The 25,553-nt window shown below is 36.0% G+C and overlaps 1 protein-coding gene across 7 annotated transcripts in view; it reads left to right on the forward strand.

The window, feature by feature from the left end:
* RSPO3 (R-spondin 3) overlaps positions 1 to 18,724 on the forward strand; it is an 86,457-nt gene extending 67,733 nt beyond the window's left edge. For 5 of the 7 annotated variants that reach the window (XM_006931980.5, XM_045058003.1, XM_045058004.1 and 2 more), the window contains 2 exons: positions 16,811 to 16,980; positions 18,369 to 18,724. In XM_006931980.5, coding sequence (XP_006932042.1) covers positions 16,811 to 16,980; positions 18,369 to 18,404 — 206 coding nt within the window. In that variant the 3' untranslated portion in view covers positions 18,405 to 18,724. Of the gene's footprint in view, positions 1 to 16,810; positions 18,018 to 18,368 lie in introns of those variants that run through there. The other 2 variants (XM_045058008.1, XM_003986534.5) reach the window with 2 other exon arrangements.
* The last annotated feature ends 6,829 nt before the right edge of the window (positions 18,725 to 25,553 follow it).

Raw genomic sequence — 25,553 nt, forward strand, 5'->3', positions numbered from 1 at the left:
CATTCTTAAAGAATCTCCCTGTTTTCACATTCTTTCATTTCTGTTAAAGCTGATCTTGCAGATGATATAGTCCAGATGAATTTCTGCTTAATAGGAACTCTTGTTCACATATTGACACTGAAAATGTATTCACCGTATATGTAAAAAAATAAAATGGTGAGGACCCATCTTGTTTCCCAGTTTGGCTTAGAATTTATCAGATAATTTTTAGGAAAAGTACATTTTTGATTCACACAGTGTTGGATAAAGAAAAGAGGTAGGAACTTTTAAAAAAAATAGTATGCGTTTCTTTTTGACACTTGGCTGTCTTTGATTAATTTATCATTTTGTATCTGTTATCAATAAATTCAACTTCTCTAATTCCTGGATCGAAGTCTCCAGAAAGGAACTTAAAGTACTTATGTTTTAATAGTCGGTGTAGACGTTAGTCTTGTATCTTCACTGCTCCCAGATGGGGTAATTTATAGGACAATTTTATTTATTGGATCACATCATCCCCAGAAAGAGAAAATTTCTTTACTGAAAATAGCATAAAGAAACTGACAAAGCATATAATTGTGACAAAGGAAAAGTAAGTCTGATAAAATACCTTGTCCTCCTAGAAAATTTGTGTTTCTGCATTGAATTGTCATTGAACTGTTTAGTTTAAACCTTGTGGTGTCACCATTCATCTCGCTTTGCATGATTCTAGCTCTGAACATACTGTCTACTCCTCCTTTCATTTGCTTTTATGTATTAAGTTACTACTATACTCCAGGACCCGTGCTAGATGCTAGAAGTGAAAATGATAAGCAAGATATACAAATATGTATGAGGCTCATTTGAGAGTTCATAATTTAATGGGAGAGTCGATTGTAAACAAATGGCAAAATAGATGGATGAGTATGATGCTCTAGAAACAAAGCGGGTAAATTGTTATTGGCTCTTATAGAACAATTAGAATTTTTCCAGCTCAAGAAGCTTTCCTTTGAGGAGCAGCATCTAAGGCATAAAAACAAGAGCATACAATGACCAACCAATCATGAGATACATAGTGTGGCTAGCGGAGAAGCACACTAGGGAAAGAAATAATGCTCTATAAAATTTGGGAGTACAGGCACTAGAGAGATTTAAAAACAAGACACTAACAGGAACAAGAGACCAGCACCCTGTGCTTTCTTAGAAGAAAAGAACGTGTCAACAAGGTGGAAAACATCTAGAAGCAAAAAAAAAAAAAAAAAAAGCAATATCCCTAGTTTTGCAAAAATACATTCCAGAGATATTAAGAAGCTTGAACTAAATGAGAATGAAGAGAGAATAACACATATGAGGGAAATGTGAGAGGTAAATTTTTCACAATTTTACTAAAGCAGATGGACTTGAGTGTGTTATGGACTTCCACCAAAAGTCTTAAGAGAATGAGGTTCCCCTGAGGTTTTATCCTACTCAGATTAAGGCTGTTTTATTTTCAAAGGTCACTTGATTCACTCAACTATTTTACATTTTTACAGAAATCATTGTTACCATCATCATCATTATTTAAAGGGTTATAATTTCATAATTCTTTCCATTTTCTAAGTACCTATATATATATATATCATTCGTTCCTCACACCTGCCCCAAAAAGTGGGAATAACAGGAACAATCCATTTTAATTTATAAATGAGGCAGCTGAAGCACAGAAAGTACTTCATTTAAGGTCACATAGCTAAGTAATATAGCCAAGTCTAAAATGCACACTTTCTGATAACCATCTCAGAGTTTTTTTTTTAATTTATTTTTTTTTTATAATTTGAGAGAGAGAGCACAAGCAGGGGAGAGGGCCAGAGGGAGAGAGAGAGAGCATCTCAGCAGACTCCTCGCTCGGCCCAGAGCCCATTGCAGCTCCACCTCACAACCCTGGGATCATGACCTGAGCTGAAATTAAGAGTTGGATGCTCAACCCACTGAGCCACCAGGCGCCCCTGATTTTTGATATTTGACTTAATGCCACACATATTTTTAAGCACATGGTTTTTGTTTTGTTTTGTTTTAATATGGTCTTGAGAATTTCTGTAACATTAGGAATGGACAATGGGTAAATGGTTTGACAGAGAATCAGACTCAGATCTAAGACCTAAAGTCAAGGTCACAGAAGCTATACTTTACTGCTTCCCTGATTCCCTGATTCCCTGCTGGAGAATTGTTAGGGAAGACTTCATGAGGAAAGCAGCCTTTGAAATGTATCTTGAAAGATGTATAAAAAAATCACAAGGAGTGATTTTCAAAACACTTAACAAGTCCAGTAAAATATGTTCATATATTAATCCATGTAGGAATCAAAAATGTCAAATATACCTACATAATGAATACAACTGTTTACAATGTGTTGTAAGCGATAGTGAAAATCATCTATGATCTGAGTGTTCTCTGAAATACTTGATGATTTTTAAATTTTTTTAATGTCCATTTATTTTTGAGACACAGAGAGAGAGCATGAGCAGGGTCGAGGGGTGGGGGTGGGGGGCAGAGAGAGAGGGAGGCACAGAATCCAAAGCAGGCTCCAGGCTCTAAGATGGCATCACAGAGCGCGACACAGGGCTTGAACCCACAAACCATGAGATCACGACCTGAGCCAGAGTCAGACGCTTAACTGCTGAGCCACCCAGGTGCCCCTGTAATATTTGATGATTTTTAGAAATCACAGATATCATTGTCTGTTTAGACAGATTCACACACCCATACCCAGATGTGTTCATACTCAAGAAAGGCTGTCCAGTAAACATTCTGTGTAACTCCTCAAGGTTGCTGCAACTAAAAAGTACCAACAGAGTTTGCAGGGCTCCCAAATGCATTTGATTAAGGGTGACCCAGGTGTAATGGAGAAGACTTTCCCTCTCATCTACCACCTCCCTAACCCCCAGCACAGCAGAAAGACAAATCTGCCAGTGTTACATCTGCCATAAGTATTTTTACTCCTAGGTATTTTTAATCACCTCCTACTACCACCCCTTTCCCTAAATATGCCCTGAAGATAAGGGAAAGGCTTATAGACAATCACTGACCATATGTTCCCTTTTCTACCTCAACATGGTCTTCTGGTACAGAGGAAGATTGTTCACTTTGCTCAGAAAATAAAAACCAAAACCATGGGTTATCAAAAAGCATTTATCCCTTTAAAACCTTTTTCTATTTCAGCTGGCCTTTTTATTTCAAAGATCACCTTATTTGATTCTTAAATATTCAAATGAATGTTCGTTTTCAGGGAGATTGAGTAAAACAGAGTTCATTCCTTCAGGAATTGTCACAGTTCCTTTAATTTTTAGCTCATTTGTTTAAGTCTTTCCTAGGACTTTCTCTCCCCATTAATTGCATTACACATACCATTTGCTGCCCTTGCTACACCCTCTTAAATTGGAAGTTTCATCATACTACCCAACGGCCCTTTATTTGGGCGGAATTCCTCTACAAGCAAAATTTAATAGATCACAACAAAAGCCATGGTCATTCAAAATCAAGAGGAAAATCAGACTTCTGAGACTGTGTAGTACCACTTCAAAAGCTCCAAGACTGGTCCAAGACGTGCCAGGATCATATTTCACTTTAAAAGAAGACTATATTCCCAACTCCACCAAATAAAGCATCATTCATGCCTGCGACAGAAGACAATTTAAGGAAGAAAAGGTTATTTTGCCATCTTTCAACTTTTCACAATCATCCAAGTCCCTTCCTCTCTTCCTCCATTTCCCCTTTCCCACCCTCTCCCTCACTACTGCTCATTCTCCACTCTCAGAAACTTTTTGTGAGGCCACTGATTCCCAGTTTGGGCCTGGGTCCACATTCCCCACCTCAGTGAAACTTCAGAGCCTTCAAATCCCTGAAACTGTTCTAGAATTTAAATTCCTTCTCAATATAGAAGACGGTAGTATACCTCTCCGTTGCAACCTGGACTTCTAACTTCTCTTCTTGAAGCAGCCTTAAGGATACCTTAGTTATTTGTCATTGGTTTGGCCCCAAAGATGATCTTCTAGAGCATAATAAGTCAAATTATTTCCCTGCGACCATGATGTAGCTTTCTGGAGCGGGCTGTTGTCACTTGAAGCCCATATTGGAACACATGTGGCTTACTGGCTGAGGACTCCATAATAATAAATAGCACTCGGGGTGCCTGGGTGGATCAGTCAGTTAAGTGTCCAACTTCAGCTCAGGTCATGATCTCACAGTTTGTGAGTTTGAGCCCTGCATCGGGCTCTGTGCTGACAGATCAGCCTGGAGCCTGCTTTGGATTCTGTGTCTCCCTCTCTCTCTGCCCCTCCTCCACTGGCACTGTGTGTGTGTGTCTCTCAAAAATAAATAAACATTAAAAATAATAAATAGCACTCATTAAGACAAGTTGTTTGAAATACTGGGTAATCATGGCATGCTTGCATATGTAAGAATAACATCAAAGCATCTCTCTATATCTGTCCTTCCCCCAAATAAAATGATAGGCATGAAATCAAGAAAAGAGAGTATTATTTATCTTTCATTTAAGTTTTTCAACAAATATTTATTGAGTTTCTACTACATACAGGCTCTTGACAAAAAAAAAAAAAAAAAAAAAAAAAGCAAACCTACCCCAATCTGGAGCAACGGTACCAGTGCTTTCTTTACCTGTGTACCTGGTATGTGGCCCTCATAGACCTCAAGGTTCTCTGTGTACAAACTTGTGCAAATGAATCAGAAAACTACTGCTAGAAGCCCCAGTATTACCTACCCACCAACAAAATAACCTGTTCTGAGAATTGTGTTTCTTTTGAAATATTTTTATAGGGAATCAAAATTAAAGTTGAGTTTCTACAAAGAAAAGTTCATCATTTTTGCGATTATTACTACGTTCTTCCTAATATTACAAAACGTAGAAGTATCATTCAGTATCACCTTGACTTATTACAAAAGCACCTAGAAATATAGATAAAAATTCAGCAGATAGTATATTGTTATACACTTAGGTACCCAATCAAAACAATGGAAGGAAATGAACCAGTTGGCAGCAAAGGAATAGGACATAGGGATAATATCAATGTTGGGAGAGAAAGTCCACATATAGAAGATTGAGTTTCCAAAGAATGAAAGTAGTTCTTTAATTGCTTCTGCATTAATCAAATGCTTATTAGAGGACCATATTCTTTTTTCTCACAACATGTTGAGTTTGTGAAGAAAAAAGAGGATGCAAATGTTAATTTGGCATATGGAAAATATGTTTGGTAAGAAAAAGTTAAAAGTCATATAGCCTAGCAGAGTCTGTTAATTTTAAAGGTTCAAGCAGCTGGGGCACCTGGGTAGCTCAGTCGGTTAGGTGTCCAAAGTGCTGACAGCTCAGAGTCTGGAGCTTGCTTCAGATTCTGTTGTCTCTCTCTCTCTCTCTCTGCCCCTCCCCAGCTTGGACTCTGTCTCTCCCTCTCTCTTAAAAATATACATTTAAATAAATAAATAAATAAATAAATAAAGGTTCAAGCATCTGAAGAACCCTTATAATAAGATGAATCTCCTTTTAGACATGTTAAAAATTAAATGCGAAAACAAGCTTTCTGTCTCTGAATTGATATTTTAGGGGCACTTGGGTGGCTCCGTTGGTTAAAAGTGTCTGGCTTTGGCTCAGGTCATGAGCTCTTGGATTGTGAGTTTGAGCCCCACAGCCGGCTCTGTGCTGACAGCTCAGAGCCTGAACTCTGCTTCGGATTCTCTGTCTCCATTGCTTTCTGCCCCTCCCCTGCTTGCTTGCTCTCTCTCTCTCTCTCTCAATCTCTCTCAAAAATGAATAAACATTTCAAAAAATTGAATTGATATTTTAAATCCACCTAAAAAATAGAACTTTTCCATTTATGGTGGAAAGGAACCGACAAATAAATATGTACATATATAGTTATATTTATACACAAACATAGACACACATTTGCTGTACATGTGCCCACCTCCCCAGCTCTCCTCTCCCACCTAACACCCATCAATGCAGTGATAAAAGGAGTACAGTGAAAGCTGTAAAATGCGATGTCATAAAATCTTACTAATCTTGTTTAATTATAGGGTCCATATTTCTAGGTTAGTGAACATTCAATTGCTAAAATATTTTAGAGAAATTAAATCAGTTGCATTCCACTCAAGTGTATGTAACCACTATTGATGAAGTAATTACAAGGAGCTATCTTGCTGGTTATAGAAATGCATGTGGAAAGTATTTCCAATTAAGAACAGATATTTGCACGAACAGAGTAGGATAAAAAGTACTTAAAACAGTTTGCATTATCTACCATAAGTGAAATATGCCGCTTATGATCTTATTTGCCTCATGAATGAAATTTATTTCTTATAAATTTTAACATAATACAGGCTAAGTGAGATTTTTCTGTTTTCCATACTAGTTAAGAAATCCATAGTTTGAGGGGTACCTGGGTGGCTCAGTTGGTTACATATCTGACTCTTGACCTCAGTTCAGGTCTTGATCTCTGGATCATAGGTTCAAGCCCCATGTTGGGCTCCATATGTGGAGCTTACTTTAAAAAAAATCAATAGTTTGAGATAGCATCTGTAATTAAACTTTTTTTTCTAATACTGAAGCAAGGTGAAAACATTTGAGAATGAGATGCATTAAAAAAGTGAGCTTTACATAGCTAATCAATAAATAGCTGAAAATATTAAATTATAGCTATAGAGGTGTATAATATCTCTACTAAAAATATTATTGAGTAATACGTGCTAAATAGGAGATTTGGTAGTTGTTTTCCCTCTGTGATGTAATTCCAGATCAGAGTTTCATCTTTTCCCTAATAGAACAACAAAAAAGAAAAGAAAGAATGGGCTGTGGTACAATGAGAATTAGACATCAGAATCAACTAGTGCATAAAATGATGAAAGAGATTAGAATAGTATCAGTGTTTCTTATATAATCAATCACTGCAAATGTGTCAGCAAGTATGAGGCATCCCCTTCTGTCAATACAATCAAGTAGACAATCTGGGTTAGGCAGGAAGTACAGCATAGTCTAACATGGCTATCAACACTTCTTTCACTGTCTCAGAAGAACAAAATTCTGAGACAAGTTCTTGGAACAAATGGAAATTTATCCAAATGAAAATCAAATGATAAATGCCAAGAGAATATTCTTTCCTTGGAATTCTTTCAGTTCTTCAGCTTAACCAGCTGGAATGAATTTTCAAGTAGCATTTTGTTCAGCCTTTTGAAATGAAGGACTTTTCTGTTAATTGGAAGGCTATATTTCATCAAAGATGAAGACTGTGCTCTTGGCTTAGTGATTCTCTTTTTTAAAAAATAATAAAAGAGAGAGACGGGGGGGGGCATTTGGTGGATATTTACCCTCAACAAATTCCAGAACATGTATTTCAAGTGTGAAAGACTGAGCTGTGAGCCTATATACATACCTAACTAAAGAAAACTGGGGAAAATTCAAATACCAGTGTTATTCTAAGCTCTGCATGAAAACTCGGTATTATACTGTGCTCCCTCCTGAGAGAAATATGTAAGGACAGAAAAAAAATCAAACGCTATTAACTCTCAGAATCAAATATTGATACAACTGACGTTTTTGGTTTTCTAAGGTAAATGAATTGCATAAGGCAACAAATTTAAGGATTCTTTATTGTTACTTTAACATGTGTTTTGAGGACAGGAATAGCATGATTGTCAACTCAGAAAGATTTAGAACAAGAAAATAAAATTAACCAGGAAAAAATATTTAAGACTCAGATTTTCAACACCACCTACACTTTAGACAGTACTTGCAACTTAATTGTTGATTAATGATATGTTAAATACACATTTAAAATTTAAATTGACACAGAATTAAGCAAACTGATTTATCACAAAGAATGTGAAAAGTTCTTCAAAGGAGTTAATTATACTGTAATACTAAAGAAATAATGTTTCCAGCCTTCTTAAGGGAATCCCTCGATAAGTAGTCTGAATGACAATTATGTATTCTGTTTTATAATAATTTTATAAGAAAGCCTATTTATGATGCTATTTATATACTTTAAGTCTGGCAATATGTGTATGATAGGAATGATCAAAGAGGTTATTTTACTGTTTTTTTAAAATATTTAAATTGCTGCAATAGATTTTTTAAAGAATGATGTGAAAGAAATATTTGACATAAAAATTCCTTAGACTCAGACATATTTTGTACCTTGACATATAAGCTGATGGTCTATAGCAGCAGGCAGCATAAGCTTCAGATGGGCAATGAAGAGAGAATTGTAAAAAAAAATAAACTCATCAACTTTTTTGAAATAGTCATTAATATTTGAGAAGACTGGTCTAAACTGAAAATTTCAGAAAGGACATTTAGCAGTGCAACTAGGCAGGCTTCAGTCATTTTTTAAATAGTGGAGCCAGCCATACCATTATCTAAATTTCTAAAGAAAGCAATATACACATTAATCCCCCTATTATAAGTTTATAAACAGTATATAAAACCATCAAAATATTATATGAAGAGTGATTTTTTTCCTTAAGAGACCAGTTAATATTCACTCCACAAACTGGCCATGAATTTTACAGTAAAAGTAGTGAACTAAATTTGACTGAATTTAATAGGTGAAATTTACCAGCACACCCTTTGATAATAAGTGAAAATCAGAATAAGTTTACATGCTTATCCAATAGATACAATTTCATAAGATCCAAGATCTAGTTCAAAACATATTATACAAACATGCTTAGATCAAGAAATTTTCAACATATGAATTAATGTGCGTGATTTAGTTTCCAAGAATTTTATAATCTAACCGAATGTGGTGGGTAGAATCTCAAAGAGATTTTGCATTGAAAGAAAACAACAAACAAACAAAAAAGAACATTGCAAACACTAATTACAGATGAATTTTAATCAAAAGGTAGTTGATTCAAGAGAAATAAGCTTATATAAAAGAATACTAAACTTAAAGTAGTTATGTAAGTGAAATAGTTATAGAAATTGTAATGCCCTACTATGTTTTTTTAATATTATAAAATTAAAATATAAGATACCTTTTACTTTCATGATGAGTAGGTTGTAAATATTGCAAATAGTAAAAAAAAAAAAATCTTTGAGTGCTTTCTCCTTTGCACTTTTAACTATTCTTTTAACACTGATGATTTACAACCGGAAGACATTTTAGTATGCATAGTATGCAATATCCAGTATCTTTAACAGTTTGTTTTGGACTCTAGCTAATGTCCCTCTTGAGTGCAAAGAGTCCAGGCTAAGGTTCTGGTCAGCAGAAGGAATGAGATGGAATGGAGTTACCTTGGGTGAAAGGGCCGTGGAAATTTCTGTCAGCACATAGAGCTAAAATTCAAAATTTCAGATCCTGAATCTTCAGTGAGTGATGAAATTACTTAAACAACAGAGGGAAAAACTGTCAAGGCAAACTGAAAATAATCAATTCCTAAGGAAAGTATTCGATTTCACAGAAGAAAGTTTATTGTACTAAAGCAGATCATGAAAATAAAGGTTCTAAAAAATTGTGATTTTAGATATTTATGATGTTTGCTATAAATAAAATGATTTATATTAGGACTGCATTCATGCCTTACTGGGATTTTTAAACCTAAATCGTTAGAGTTTCTCTTTCTCCCTTTTGATATTGAGTGTAACAAAATATAAAAATCTCTGATAATTTTATTAGGATTTCAGAAATGTAGCAGTGGCAGTTTAGAGGTAAAATAAAGTTTCTAAATAAGATATAAATGGCATAATATGTAAATAACTTCCAAAACCCACAGTACTACATCCTACATTTTTGTGACTGGGAAGGTGATGGAAATACTGAAAAATAAGTAAACTGTAGCAGTAAGAAAGAAGGAAGAGAGGCAAGAATGTGGTGACTGGATGGTGCTGACATAAAACATCTCTTTCAAAATGCTGTTAGGATCTGATGAGCAACTTGCTGCTCAGAATTCAAATTACAAGAGGTTAAGAAAGTATACTCTAAACCATAATTTCTATCAAACTCTCTGTTGTGTTTAGTCCACACCCTTTCCTTTTTTTTTACTCAATAGCTTAAATATGAACTAAAACAAAGATGCCATGCCACAGTGTGCTCTGTTAAGATGTGATGGGGGGCAGAAGAGCACTGTGGTTAAGAGACTCATTGTCCTCAGTGTTAGATGGAGGTTATAGTAGAGTTTTTAGACCCAACGCTCTCACTTAGAAGTGTGCCTGGTATGTGTAAGTGTCCATTAAACTTTAATTATCATTACTCTTACTATTTTTAGAAATAGACTGCCCTGTCATCTTCACCATGGTTACTGCAACAGGCTAGTAATTGGGAGTTACTGAGCAAAAAGGGTAGAAATACAAATAACCTAGCCTAAGAAAAGGTGAGGGAGTGAGGAAGGTCCCTCTGAAGGGGTGACATGTGGGCAGAGAATTAAACACAAAGTCTGAGTTAGAGCAAGGGATGTAGAAAGTGCATTCTAGTAAATGTATCAAATACATGGGGTCAGGAAACATAGTGGGTTCTGGTGAGTAAAGTGCAGGAGTGAGTAGGAACAGAAGTATGAGGCCATTAAAAAACTTAGGTTTATCCCTTTCACCTCCTAAAATTTATACTCAGTGTGTTACAGTCAGAGCAATCTTGTTTCTGAATTCCCAAAAAGAATGCAACACAAATAGATTGCATCTCGTATATTAGTCCTTTTCGAATGGTGGGAAAATGCTATTTCAGTCTTAATATGTTTTAATGATCAGAGCTATCTTTGCAAAAATGGTTCAAGGTAATTTCCCAAATTAACAGCATTTGGTGGAGTCTGTAATGCTATGCTAAATTATTTTTCTGTGAATAATTAATCAGAAGCATCTTGGAAGTTAAGTAGAAATGCAATGAAATTAATTCAGGTATTAAACTAGAGAGTAAATAATTCAGGTAGTTTTAAACTTCAGTTTGGATAATTTAAGTGCCTATTTTCAAAAATCTATCCATTCCTTTATATTTTCACTATATTTGTTATAAACTCCTAGGTTAAAATAATAGCAAGGAAATGAGTATTCCAATTTATTTTTTAAAAAACAAAAGATAAAAAGTTTGAATGTATTTCTCAAGTTAATTCTACTTGGTAATAACACAGCTGAGAAGGTCTGACTTTCAACCCGTTCTTTACCACTGGGTCAGGCTGTCCTGTGTTGGTATAGCTCACAATTCAAAAGCCTTTAAATATGTATCTACCTACTAGATCATAATTGCCAAAGAAGTAATACTACAGCAATTTCCCCTCCTCTTCAAAATTCCCCCAGTGATATATTAACTAAAAAGAAAAATATTTTGAATTTCCTTCCTCTATACATAAAAGTATGGTCAATTCTAGATTTATAAATCATCAGGTTAACCCCATTTTCACATCATTTGTGCTTTTTTAAGGTATAAAACCATGCATTTCTAATTGAACTTCATTCCACACCCAATAATGAGAAAAGACCTAGAAATAATAAACTTTATATTTTAATGGGATATTTACTTAATTGGTTTTAGTCATAATAATTGATATTTAATCCTCAGTCTAGGGTGTGGGATACATTTTTAGCTTTTTGAGAAAATTTTTAACAGCTTGCCTTGGAAGTGAAGCTCCATAAAGCTCAATGGCTCCCCTTAGTGATGTCTTGAAAGAAATTCACCAAGAAGCCACCTTCATAAAGACTTCTGCACAGACATTTCTAAACATTCAGAAAATTGTGAATTAATATTCACAATTTGACTAATTCTCAACAAATAAATCCCATCTGTGATTCTGGGGAGAGCAACTTTTTTATTTATAACCCTATTACATTTTAAAAGGTAATTGAGCATTTTCCAGTTTTCATTTTTCACTTGGAACTTAAATATGTAGTACAAAATTTAGGAAAAATAATTCAGGCCCATTTCCTTTTCTCTCCATTCTTTTTTACATGTTTATTCCTTTTAGCTCATATTTCTATTTGAACAGGTTTTTAAAAGACAGTCTGCAACTAATTTTCATTTTGTATCTAGGTGTCTATTCCAGATACACCTAACCAGAAAACTTGCCTTAAAAATTAGTAGCTACAGTATGTGAAAAAAAACATACTTTATATATAAGAAATTAAATGAGAAACCATGAGATGTGAAATAAATTCTAAGAGTATACATTTAGGGAAATTGGATCTCCTCTTGGTCTACAGCTATGGTTCTTTTTTTTTTTTTCAAATTTTAAAAATTTGTTTTTATTTATTTTTGAGAGTGAGAGAGACAGACCATGAGCAGGGGAGGGGCAGAGAGAGAGGGAGACACAAAATATGAAGTAAGCTCCGGGCTCTGAGCTGTCAGCACAAAGCTGGACACAGGGCTCAAACTCACGAACTGCGAGATCATGACCTGGGTCGAAGTCGGACATTTAACCAACTGAGCCACCCAGGCGCCCCTACAGCTATGGTGCTTAATTATGGCTGCACATCAGAATAAACTAGGAGTGAACTTATTATTCACTATAGGTTCCTGGGCCCATCATAAGAGCTACTGAATCATAAACTCCAGGGGTGGGGCCTAGGAATATGTATTTTTCAAAGTCACCTATACTTGGAAACCTGGTCTGCAGAAGACCCTAGGAGGTGCTTAGATAAATGACTATATTATTTCTGTATTAATAAGAAATAATTTCACTATCACAAAAACATCAATCATGTATTCAATTACATGATAGTGGTTTGCAATGAAATATTAACACGTGTCTAGAATGGTCTGCACAGAGATTTTAGGTACTCTTAAAAGTTAAGGCTCAAAAGTAAATACCTGTCACTGCCTATACTCCCTCTATGGATTCTAATTACTTTCAAAGTGTCCCTGAAATAAAAAAAAATAATGTCACATGTCAGAGTATCCCATTGGCCTTTTGTAAACTAGTCACAGAAATATCCAAACTCTGCCTTGCTCTCAGATTCTGATTCTTGCCCTTTTCCAGTTTTCAGTATCACTGATCCTCAGGACTAACTCCCAACATGGCAGTTGAGTCCAGAATATCGTTCCAGCTTCTCTGAGTAATGTCCTATATATAGACTCTGATCAAACCAAGGAAGTCTACTTTTTTCAGCTCCCCAGATTCATCATGTCCTTGCATGCCTTCATTGACAATATTGTTCACTGCCTGACATGCCCTTTTTCCCTCCGTGGCCTGGCAAATGCTCATTCATTCTTTAAGGCTCAGCTGAAACATCACCCTGTCTGGGGAGTTTTCTTTCGATCTCCATTGGCAGAGTTCAGTGCTTTCCTTGCTGTGCTCCCAGTAGGATCTTGTTCATGCTTCTCTCTATTTTAGCATTAGCTTGTAACTATAATTATTATGCCTGTCTCCATATCTCATTAGTGTCCCCAGGTTTTAGTGCACATTTTGGCATGGAGTAGAGGCTTAATTCATGTTTGTGTAATAAGTTAATAACATCAGCTATTATTTCACCCATGATTGATGTGTGCCCAGCACTATGCTAAGTGCATTGTAAGTATCTCATGTAATCTTTACAACATTTAGTAGGTAGTAATGATTATCCGTATGTTAAATATCAGAGAGCTAATCCTGAGAGATACCAACAAATTGTCAAAAGCCACACAACTCGTTGGTGACAGACCTAGAATTTGAACACTGTGTTTTTCTGACTTTAAAAACACCATTGTTAAACAAATGTTTGCACCATAGTGCTTCTCTGCAAAGGCTCAGAATGTGCTCGATTGCTAATAGCAATTTCTCTTGGACAGTGTCTATCTAACACTGCCCTCATACCTGGAACATCGAGGGATGATGAACATTCTTTTAATCGTGAGAGCCCTCTACAACCCAATTCCATTGCCTGTGTGCATGTGTATACATGCCTAAGCAGTGAATGACAAAACACAAACATATATGTAAGATTGTGATAACTGGAATGCCTAGTTTGCAAAATTATCCAAAAAAAAAGTATGAAAACAACTATTGATCCCATCAATAAAAAGTCAGCAGAATAGAAAAAAAGTCCCCTTTAATGAAAACCTACAAAATTTCCCCAATTGCATGTGATTTTTAATGGACTGCAGCCACTCTTCTGCATTTCTATTTTATTTCTTGGACAAGAAGAAAATATATTATTTATGCAAAAGGGTAGTTAGTGTTTCCAACCACTAACACATGGCGCGTAAAAAATAATAATCCCATTCTTCTATTGTGCAATCACCCTTTGTTGGGCAACAACAATGTACAATGTGCTAGTTTCCTGTTGCTTTACTAGAGCCTCCCCTTACACTCACCGCCCAGACGAAATAGTTATTCCTTGGATAATAAAACTATAATACTGAGTTTCAAGCTACTTCCAAAAATGTGTCTGCCTGTCTTAAGAAATAATCATATCAGTTTGCTAATAAACAGAAATACACTGTAAGTTGAGTATGTTGTCACATGTGGCTAAAAAACATACAAATCAATCTGTAACCAAGAAAGAAACAATATATTTCTTATGTATCCAGAACATTATGGTTAAGATCACAGCTGTAAGATATTGGACCATCATCAAGAGAACAATGTCAAACACTGAACTTTTGGATAATTTCCATAAAAATTTTGTTTGGGGTCAGTAGTTTTTATGGAATTCTGGAATGATTTTCACTGGCCATTTTTTTAGAGTTGAACTTGAACACCTCCAAAATGCTCCTCAAATGCAAATATTATGTAATCTAACCTTTGCAGCCATGTCCTTCTGAAAACCAAGCACATATCATGAAAACCAGCATTTCTTTCTTCCAGTTTGTACAGTTTCATGAAAATTACATTAGGCTACATATTTAAGAAGGTAAATTTACTCTTCAGTTTTCTCTGTTTTGTTACCAAGTTCCTGTCAGCACTTCAAAGGTGTTAATAATTAAAGCCAGAATGAGAAAAAAACAAAACCAAACCTGGATTCCTTCCACCAAAATTTTATCAATCCAGCAATATTCTTTTAAGTGAAAAGAACAATGGAATTGGTGAATCAGTGTAGAACTAGCTCAGCTCTAGCCATAATATTCAACTCTTAACATTTTTTGTTCATATCCAAACAATTTGACTGCCTTACAGTGGTCTGAATTCTCATTTTTGTTAAGTGTCTTTAAAGTTTAGAATTTGGAGGTGCACTATGTCGAGCCCAATGAAGCAAGTTTTCATAAAGCAGTTGGAAGGTTTTACAAATATAATCTCAGACAAAGCTAGTTGTGGCCTAAAATCATTAATCCAAGGAGACTGTGTTGGCTAAGGATATATATGCAGTATTAATAATATTGCTCCCTAGGATTCTGTAACCAGAGCTCAAGGAAAAGAAGGCCAAACCACTGAATTCAATATCTGCAGCCTATTTCAGGACATGAAAATATTTTGGTTCTCTCATGCAAATAAAGTCTCCAAAATACTTTTGTCCAAAATGATCCTTTGTAGACAGATACTAATTGCAAATGTTACATGTCTCAGTCTGTGGGGATATACATTATCAGAATTTGTCCCACATCAAGGAGTTAGTAGGTTCTTAATTTTCATTTCCTATGATTTTGATTTAATTCAGTACTTTCTCATTGGAATATATGTAGCAATGGATGTTACCAACACCATTCCCCGGAAATTATTTTGCACTTTAGAATATATATGTATGTATGTGTGTGTATACATATGTATAATGTTTACATGATTATAAAATATTTAGTTAATTTGCTGTCCAGAAATAAACAAAAACAGTCTATCCAATTTGGTGCAAGTCTCATGCACTTTGCTCAGATTACTCTCTTCCCCTAAAACTCTCAGCAAGTTTCCAATACCAACAGAATGAAACAGTTTTCCACCCTGGCTCCAGTCTACCTTGCAGTATGTCTTCCCACATCAAAACCTTAATATCATGTTGGTTCCACTTTTTAAAATGCTCCATACTGTGAATATGAACTAAATCTATAGTTCAGACCCAGTTCAAGATCAGAGACCTCCATTGAATCCAGTGTATATCCAATAAATATTTGCTCATTTGATTGATAGAGACACAGTGTTCCCGCCCTTGTAGCTTATACCATAGGGTTATTGACGAGTTATAGTTGCCACCACCCCTGCATGTAATTGCAAAGGAAATTAATTTCAACATATAAACATTTGTGTTGAACTAAGTTACAGTTATCCTGGTTGTTTGCGTATTTGTTATGCAAACCAGTTTTCTTTTAGTAGATGGCATGCAGTTATATCAGCAGACTGCAAATATGTAACTACTACTTGGAAAAATTTAAATACAAAATAGTGCCTTAAATGGGAGCCAGATAGCAAAATACACATTAAAATTTTCTTATATGGCAGGAATGTATTCAAAATTTTATATTAAATATTCAAAACTATAATGTATATTACCAACTATAGAACCCTCTAAGACTGTTCAGAATTATCATATATCCATTGCTTCCTTATATCTTGTGCTTCATGTTTACATTTCTTAAAATATAATACAGACTTAATCGAAAGTAGTTGAATAATTTAAATAGTAATTTGGGGTCACCTGGGAGGCTCAGTCAGTTGAGCGTCTGACTTTGGCTCAAGTCATGATCTCGCAGTTTGTGAGTGCAGGGCCTGTGTCGGGCTCTGTGCTGACAGCTCAGAGCCTGGAGCCTGCTTCGGATTCTGTGTCTCCCTCTTCCTCTGTCCCTCCTCCCCTCACACTCCATCTCTCTCTCTCTCTCTCTCTCAAAAATAAGTAATAAAAGCAAAAAAAATTAAATAGTAGATATTTAGTATCTATGAGTACGATTTGCAACAGAGAAGTTTAACTCATTTTTTAAAACTTAGAATAACCAAAGAGAGCATAGTTGAGTATATTTTTTAAAGGTGTATTCTTTCATTTTAGGAAAAAAAGAAAGGGAGAGGAAAAGAAAAAAACTTAATAAAGAAGAAAGTAAGGATGCAATACCTGATAACAAAGGTCTGGAACCCAGCAGAGAAACTCCAGAACAACGAGAAAACAAAGACAAACAGCAGCAGAAGAAGCGAAAGGTCCAAGACAAACAACAGAAATCGGTATCAGTCAGCACTGTACATTAGAGGGTCCCATGAGATTGTTGTAAACTCATGATGCTGCTATCTCAACCAGATGCCCAGGACAGGTGCTGTAGCCATTAGGACCACAAATGGACAACGTGTCAGTTACTGCTCAATCTAAACAACATTCCAAATAGTTGCTATAGTCTTCATACAAGCATAGTTAACAACAAAGAGCCAAAAGTTCAAAGAAGGGATGTTTTCAAATGGTTATCTTACATGCTTCTGTGCATTCCCGAGAGACAAGAAATCTTGTACATAACTATCAATAGGCTATAAGATGTAACAGCGTAATGATGACATCTGGAGAAGCACCATCTTTTCCCTATAAAAATAATTGTTCAAGCTATTGCTTTAAGAAGCGAAAGATAGTTCTGCAAATTCAAAGATGCAGTATCCCTTCAAAGTAATATAAGAGATCAGGGAAGAGAAACAGCCTTGTTTTGTCCAGGAGATCTAGAGAGTGCTCAGATACTAGGGCCTGGCATTTGGAATCATAGAATTTCTCAGCACAGAAACAACCGTGTTAAGATTGGTTCTATTGCCCTCACCCTGTCCTTCTGCAAGAAACATGAGAGTGTACACCAGAGTTAAGAATACCATATGGGAGTGGAGAAAGGCAAAATGTGGAAGAAACCATAGCATTGGAGATGATTTCTGTGCTTTACAAGACTGTGAAGTGTTGTGATTACTGGGAACAGGTCTCCAATCTATGTCAGCACTGTGTGGTTCAGCCTCTGCTACCCCTCGGGTTATATAAGTCTGTAAACATGTACCTGTAACTTCCACAAACAAAATCATACCTATTAGAAGAAAATTCTGATTTCATAGAAAACAAAAGCTAGAGCAAGGAGAATAGAACATGTTTGCAAAGTCATGTGTTTTCTGAGGGAAAAACAATGTTATTACCTGCTTAATGGTCCACCTGGAACTAAAAGGGATACTACTTTCTAACAAGGTGTATCTAGTAGGGGGGAAAGCCACCACAATAAATATATTTGTTGATAGTTTTTAAAGTTTTGTTCATTTTGTTTTATTGTTTGTTTTTATTGGAAAGCTGTTACTCTTACAAACTCGTGAATTAGGAAAGAGGATTCTGTATCCTATGTAATTTGAACATATTACATTTCTCAATGTTTGTTTTTTGAATCCACCTTTATGTAAGTACATAGAGATTTACTTATAGGATATTAGGAGATATTTATTCAACTTCTCTCTTACTCAACAAAATTCTACTATAGATGCATAGGCCTCCCAAAATTATTTCACTGCTCCCCATTCATTGTTTAGAAATTAGCATCTTTCCTTGTATGTCAGTTCCTCCTGCATCTTGAACATTTGGCCTTTTCTTCTCCATATTTTCTCAGTCTGTGGATCTCTTTTGGGGATTGAAGTCACCCTAGCTGAAGGCCTCACCAGTGTTTCACAGAGGACACAGCCAGCCCAGGGCAAGAGGAGGCATCTCTGAGCAAGCAGTACAGGAGCTCATGGCCCACCTTAACCTTCTGGTGTAATGGAAGGATGCATGATTGCTCTGCCCACTACACTGCCTAGCCCTCTAAAGATCATGCTTCCTGAAGAATTGGCAATGAATCTGGCTTCTGGCTGCCTATCTCTGGTCACCCCTTTTCCACCAACTGTACTGTTCATGTAGACTGCTTGCCTTAATTCGTTTTTCGTTTCTTTTTTTGTCTTCCAAGATATAAAATTTTTGAATGATGCATTTCTGTTTCTTATTCTGGTGTTTTCTTTTCTAGTCTGCATGAGATAAGTGTTTCAACCAACTAGATCGATTCCCAAAGTACAAAAACAATTTTATTCTCAACTACAACTTATATCACCAAGGAGAAATAAAAATGTTCCCACAAAACCATATTAAATGGAAGTATATTCCCATGTTCTAGAACTTTTGGATGGTTTCAGACACCATCTTTGTCCTCAGTCTTATCTAGTCAAGCTTAAGTTAAGGACAAATTATTTGTGTCTCTATGTTTATCATATCTCCATTCTTTCAAAAAGCAATTACTGGGAAGGTCTATGCCTGCAAATGAGGTGCTGGAAAATGGTCTAAATCAACAAGGATGTAAAAATTGTGGCAACGACTATCAAGTCTTCCCAAGGGTTTTGACTCAAGACTTTTACCCCAAGATCCTCCAGAGAACAGCAGATAATCTAAATTCCTGATGCAGCACTTAAATAAAAATAGAATTATCACAAAGGAAAAAGAAATGAAAATTAGCGTTAATATGCACATCTTGGGTGAAATATAATGAAGACAAAGATACCATTAATTTTAAATGTACCTGTAATAGATCTTGAGGCACACGGAATCATTGTGATCTTCAAACTGACAGCCTACTTACCTTTGAGCAAAAACTCATGATCAACTTCTGGCAAATTTCCCACACTAGTCACAGAACTCATTAGCTTCTGTCCTGATTCTGTCTCTGGGATCTGTTTAACTATTGATGGTAATGGATGGCTGGTAAATTCTTGATTCAAAGAAAATGGAGAGAAAGTGCACAGCAACATAAATCCGTCTATATCAGATCCACACTCTTGGTCTCCAAATTCTGCTTCATAACTGAAGGGTGGTCTCTTTTCTATCATCAAAAGTTAGGTTCTGGTCCCAGGTGTTAACCATTGGCGAATCACCTAAGTGCTCTGGGTTTCTATTTAAGTGCAACCTGAAAGAAGTCAGCTGGAGGTGATCACTGGCAGGGGAGCATGTGACCTCTGTGTTAGTTCAGGGTGATGCCCCTAATGAGTACTCCTCAGTGGTAGTGTTCTTTGGTTCCTCAACTCTGCTTTTTCCCAAAAGTGCATATGTATAGGCTCTTAAAGGATACAGATTGAACTATGATGTTATTGACTTAAAAGTTATTCACATTCCTGGTTATTAAAATATTGAAATGAATAGCACTGAAAAAGAAAAAAAGGAATATGTAAATACAGCTAACGCCAGGAGGTTTCAAGATTTCTCCACAAAGGGAGATCTCAAAAAAAGTAGGACATTCTCCATAGCTAAAGTTAGGTGGTCTGCGTTAACATCCCAGTTCTTTTACTTAACCGGTCATAACCTGTATGACCTTGAGCCAGTTGTATGGTTTCTCAGAGCCTCCATTCTTCATCTGAAAAATGGAAATGGCAACACGTACCTTGCGAAGTCGTTGGGGGAATTAAAAGGCTCATCACTCAGTATAAAATAACTATTCTGTATGTAAATAAATATCACTAAAAAAGTAATGAATGACTAAATTTGGGGCGCCTGGGTGGCTCAGTCGGTTAAGCCTCCGACTTCAACTCAGGTCATGATCTCATGGTCCATGGGCTGGAACCCTGCATCGGGTTCTGTGCTGACAGCTCAGAGCCTGGAGCCTGCTTCAGATTCAGTCTCCCTGTCTCTTTGCCCCTCCCCCGCTCACACTCTGTCTCCCTCCTTCAAAAAAAAAAGAAAAAAAAAAATATATATATATATATTTAAAATGGTCATCACTCAATATAACTATTCTGAATATAAATAAACATCACTAAAAAAGTAATGACTAATTTTGGAGCCCCTGGGTGGCTCCGTCGGCTGAGCATCCGACTGGATTTTGGCTCAGGTCATGATCTCATGATCAGGGGATCAAGCTCCGCAGTGGGCTCTGTGCTGAGTGTGAAGCCTGCTTGGGATTCTCTCTCTCCCTCTCTTTCCTGCCCTCCCCCCCCCAAAATAAATAAATAAACTTTTTTTCAAATGTTTACACATTTACTTTTAAAAAATTAATGACTACTTTCACAAGTCACACATATAAATCAATTTTATTTCTTGACTAATGATAAGTGATAATATCCATATAAGTGTACACATGTAATAATTTCAAGTTATATATGTGAGAACCATGAAATTACATCAACAATAACTAAAAACACAAGTTTTGTCTTGAATCTTCTTAAAACTGAGAAATTACTCACTTTCAAGTATGCATATGTATTTTATCAGTTAGCATAAATAGAGACACCCCATCTTTCCCATGGATATATTTTAATAGCAGAGGAACTGACTAGACTTTTTCAAAACAGTGGCACTATTTCTATACAAATTAGGAAGGAAAAGTCCTCTTTCTTTTTTTTTTTTAAACAATTTTTTTTAATGTTTATTTTTGACAGAGAGAGAGAGAGAGACAGAGCATGAGTGGGGGAGGGGCAGAGAGAGAGAGGCAGACACAGAATCTGAAGCAGGCTCCAGGCTCTGAGCTGTCACCACAGAGCCCGATGCGGGGCTCGAACTCACAAACCGTGAGATCATGACCTGGGCTGAAGTCGGACGCTCAACCGACTGAGCCATACAGGTGCCCCGAAAAGTCCTTTCTAAGGGTGATTTGTTGCTTCTTACAATAGAGAGTTCATAAAATTGTAGCTTCTTTTGTACAGCCATTTACCCTTTGACTAAATTCTGTAATTATCCCCAAAGCAGTCTGAGTGAGTTATTGATCTCCTTTTTTCACTCATATGTGAATTTAAGAAACAAAACAGATGAACATAGGGGAAGGGAAGGAAAAATAAAATGAGATAAAAACAGAGAGGGAGGCAAACCATAAGAGACTCTTAAATACAGAAAACAAACTGAGAATTGATGGAGGGAGGTGGGTAGGGCATGGCTAAATAGGTGATGGGAATTAAGGAAGGGACTTGTTGTGATAAGCACTGGGTATTATATGTAAGTGATGAATCACTAAATTCTACTCTTGAAACCAATACTACACAATACGTTAACTACCTTGAATTAAAAAAAAAATCTTGGAAGAAAAAAAATGAGGAAATTGGGGCACAGGGAAGTGTCCAAAGTCACGCAAGTAGCAACCAATAAGCCTGGAGATCAGTCCTCGCTCTAGCTGACTCCAAAGCCCATGTTCCTTCCCCTACATTATGTCCCTTTAAAATCATATTTATTATTCTTTCCAAGAATGTCCATGGCACACGTTGGGAAGTATTTTCCTGTGATCTGAATCAGTACCTCATGAACAAGAATCTAAGAAGTCAAATCACAAAGGCCTTAACCAAGGATAAGACTCAACTCTGAATGTGTGTATAAATGTGTGTGTGTGCCTATATCCGTGTCTGTCTGTCTTTGCGTGAGCTCCAGAGGGCTTGTGGGCTACCTGGTGGGGAAGTGAATGGGAGCAGGCAAGTATGTTCAGAGGGTAAGGAAAAATGAGACATATGTGCCATCAGAAAATACCATAGTTTGAACAGAAAAGGAACAGCACGTCAGCAGGTATGGCTCCTTGGGAAAGTCATGGATTACTGCAGCCCTTTATGACTGTGAACTGATGCTCTGTTTAGTTCTTTCTCAGTGTAAGCAGGGTATTTGCCAACATGACCCTCTTTTCATTGAGTTTCTGGTTAGAATTAAAATGATACAGGAAGAAACATCAACAAGTCTTTTTGCTATTGGACCTGCCCTAACAACTTCCTTTAGATAATGCCTCATTTTCTCCCAGCTACTTCAGACAATAAGTATCAATATTTTAATTGCCACACCCCTTTTCTTGCCCATCTTGTCTCTCAAGCATTTTAGAGGCCCACATATTCATCATATAAACAGGTTAAAAAAAGGATGGAAAGGAAAGGGAAGAGAAAGGAAGGAGGGAAGGAAGAAAGAAGACAAAAAATAGTAACCATTTTTATTTATAGTCATTAAAATATAGTTTTAGGAGAACCTCAACTAGTAAAAATATTTCATTCACTGGAAAATTGGAAACATGGTAATTTCAGAAGACAGAATTGCATGACCATAAAATAATCTGATATACCAACAGCTTGAAAAATAATCTTATGCTTCTATATCTACAGTTGTATGCAATGAAAAATATTGTTGAAAATTATTTTGAGACCATACAAGATACTGAATCATCTACTGAAGATTAAATTTTATTTTTAAAAATAGAAAATTGGCAAATATGCATTAGAAAAAATTTCAAGCTAAGTGGAATAAATAATAAATTTAATTACCAAAGATTTCTGGTTAGTTGAGGTTTAACTGATATACTAGCTTTTATACTATTAATATCAGTTACTATTTTAGTTCCCCCTATCAAATTTCCATCGCAAATGGATTTTAAGTAAGAGATAGATTCTTCAACCAATTTAAGAGCTCATTAAAAATTTTATAGGAGCATCTACCTCTATAATAAAATAATACAACACATTTATAAATGTTTTGAAATTATAAACACAATAAATATATAAGCTAATATTGTTTTTAGCCTGTCACTCGCTGCAGCAACAGACTGATTGCCTTACCTCATTCTTCACACTGTTGACCTCACTGGACACTTTATTCATAGAGGAAATTACCCATATCTTTCCCAAGAAGGAGTTAATAAAAGTACTAATACTTGAGGTGACCACATATTTAAGAATGCAGCATGCAGCCTTTCCTTCTGGCATATTTTTCTTTAACTGTTATCATTGGAACTTTGTCAAAAATGGGGCAGGAGACATCACCACCACTTCACTTCGCAAATTTTGTGGTGCTCAGACATAATAACATAAGCTACTACGAAATTTTTAATCTATACCAAGAATATTTTTGAGTCAGTTGATGGTACTGTGCATGTTCTCTCTCTCCCCAGATCATGCATATTCTTGGTTGTTCCCAACCTCTCAAGAGGTAGGAAGTTCTATACCAGCTCAGTAAGCATTTGGCCATGACTGTCTCAGTATCTGAAAGGGAAAGGTAAGGCAAGGCAAGGCAAAGCAAGGCAAGAAAGCAAAAGAAAAGAAAATACAAAGCTTCTGATTCTGAAAAGAAGGAGGGGGTGCTTACTTTCATCCTTATCTATAGGTACTCTGATAACCATGCACTGCCTCTCACCTAAAATGCTATGCCAAAAACAAAACAAAACAAAACAAAACAAAAACAAAAACAAAAAACAAAAAACAAAAAAACATACTTCTAGCCTTGGGACTGGGCTCTCCCTGGTGGCAATGTCAATCATCCTAGCCTCTGGCCTGTTTCCCCACTTTGGTCCTGTACTTTGCTTGTTTATGTTTTTTGGTTGACTAGTTTAAGAAGAAGAAAAAATATTACCCAATGATTTAAAAATTAATGTAGGCATATGTTGGAAAAGAAATAGTTTAGCAAGTTCCTCTACTCTTAATATAAAACTATGGAAAGAATATTATTTACACTTCTTAAAGCAGTAGTTTAATAAAAACAAAAGGAGGGGAGCCTGGGTGGCTCAGTTGGTTGAGCATCCGACTTCAGCTCAGGTCATGATCTCGCGGTTCGTGAGTTCAAGCCCTGCGTCGGGCTCTGTGCTGACAGCTCAGAGCCTGGAGCCTGCTTCAGAGTCTGTGTCTCCCTCTCTCTCTGCCCCTCCCCTGCTCATGCTCTGTCTCTCTCTCTGTCTCAAAAATAAATAAAACATTAAAAAAAATTTTAAAAACAAAAAACAAAACAAAAGGAAACTAGGAAAATAAAAATAAAAACACTTGGTATTTAACATACAAGGAAATTTCTTCATGCGGTAACTATTTAGAAGCAGGTCCTATTTATCACTAAGTTTGCTCCAACTGATCTTTTTCCCATAGTTAAAAAAATAGTGGGGCACCTGGGTGGCTAAGTGTGTTGAGCACCCAACTTTTGATTTCAGCTCAGGTGATGATCTCAACATCCGTGGGATCAAGCCTCTCATAGGGCTCTGCGCTGACAGCATAAAGCCTGCTTGGGATTCTCTCTCTCCCTCTCTCTCTGCCCCTCCTCTGCTCACACTCTCTCTCTCTCAAAATAAATAAATAAACTTTTTTGAAAAATGGGTATGATTCACTTTAGGAATACACCAAATGCTATAGGAAAATAGATTTTAGTGTTATCCAAACCATCAGTGAGAATAATTTATGATTCCCCAAAAAAAAAAAAAAAAAAAAAACAGAGAGAAGCAGAATCCTTAGGAAAGGGAGTCATTTTCATGCAAATTAATTCTAGTTTTCTTGATTGACATCCTAGCCCCTTTTTAAATGTTGGGGTTTCTAGAATGGAAGGGGAAAATGAATTATTGGAATAAACCAATAAATCGACTGTGGAATATTTAAAGCATAGCTTAATATACAAATGTGTTAGGGCCTAGGGAATAGAATTTGTGTACCTGTATGATCCAACCAAATTTGAGATGGGATTATTTATACAAAAGAAGAGACCACTAGAACTTGCTGTTCTAGGTCTCCAGATTTCTAAATTTATCATGAAAAATCATCCTTCCCACAATCATTACAAAAGATTGTTTGGTCATCGACATTCCTGCAATCCTAAGCAATCTGAAATTCCAGGCTAGTATCAGTTTTCTTGTCTCTACTCTTTCCACTCTCCAAAACAACCAGTCAATTAGATAATAAATAAAGACTAAATTGGCAAAGAAGAATTAAAAATTAATAAACTTAAAGAGCAATTACTATAGGAGAGCATCATTTGTTTCAGGTTTAATATTTTGGGAATGAAATCACTTTGGGAAATGAATATAAAAACAATTAATAGAGGTACTCCCTTCCTGTCTTAGTCTGTTTAG

This window comes from Felis catus, chromosome B2 (assembly GCF_018350175.1).
Source record: "Felis catus isolate Fca126 chromosome B2, F.catus_Fca126_mat1.0, whole genome shotgun sequence".
NCBI lineage: Eukaryota > Metazoa > Chordata > Mammalia > Carnivora > Felidae > Felis > Felis catus.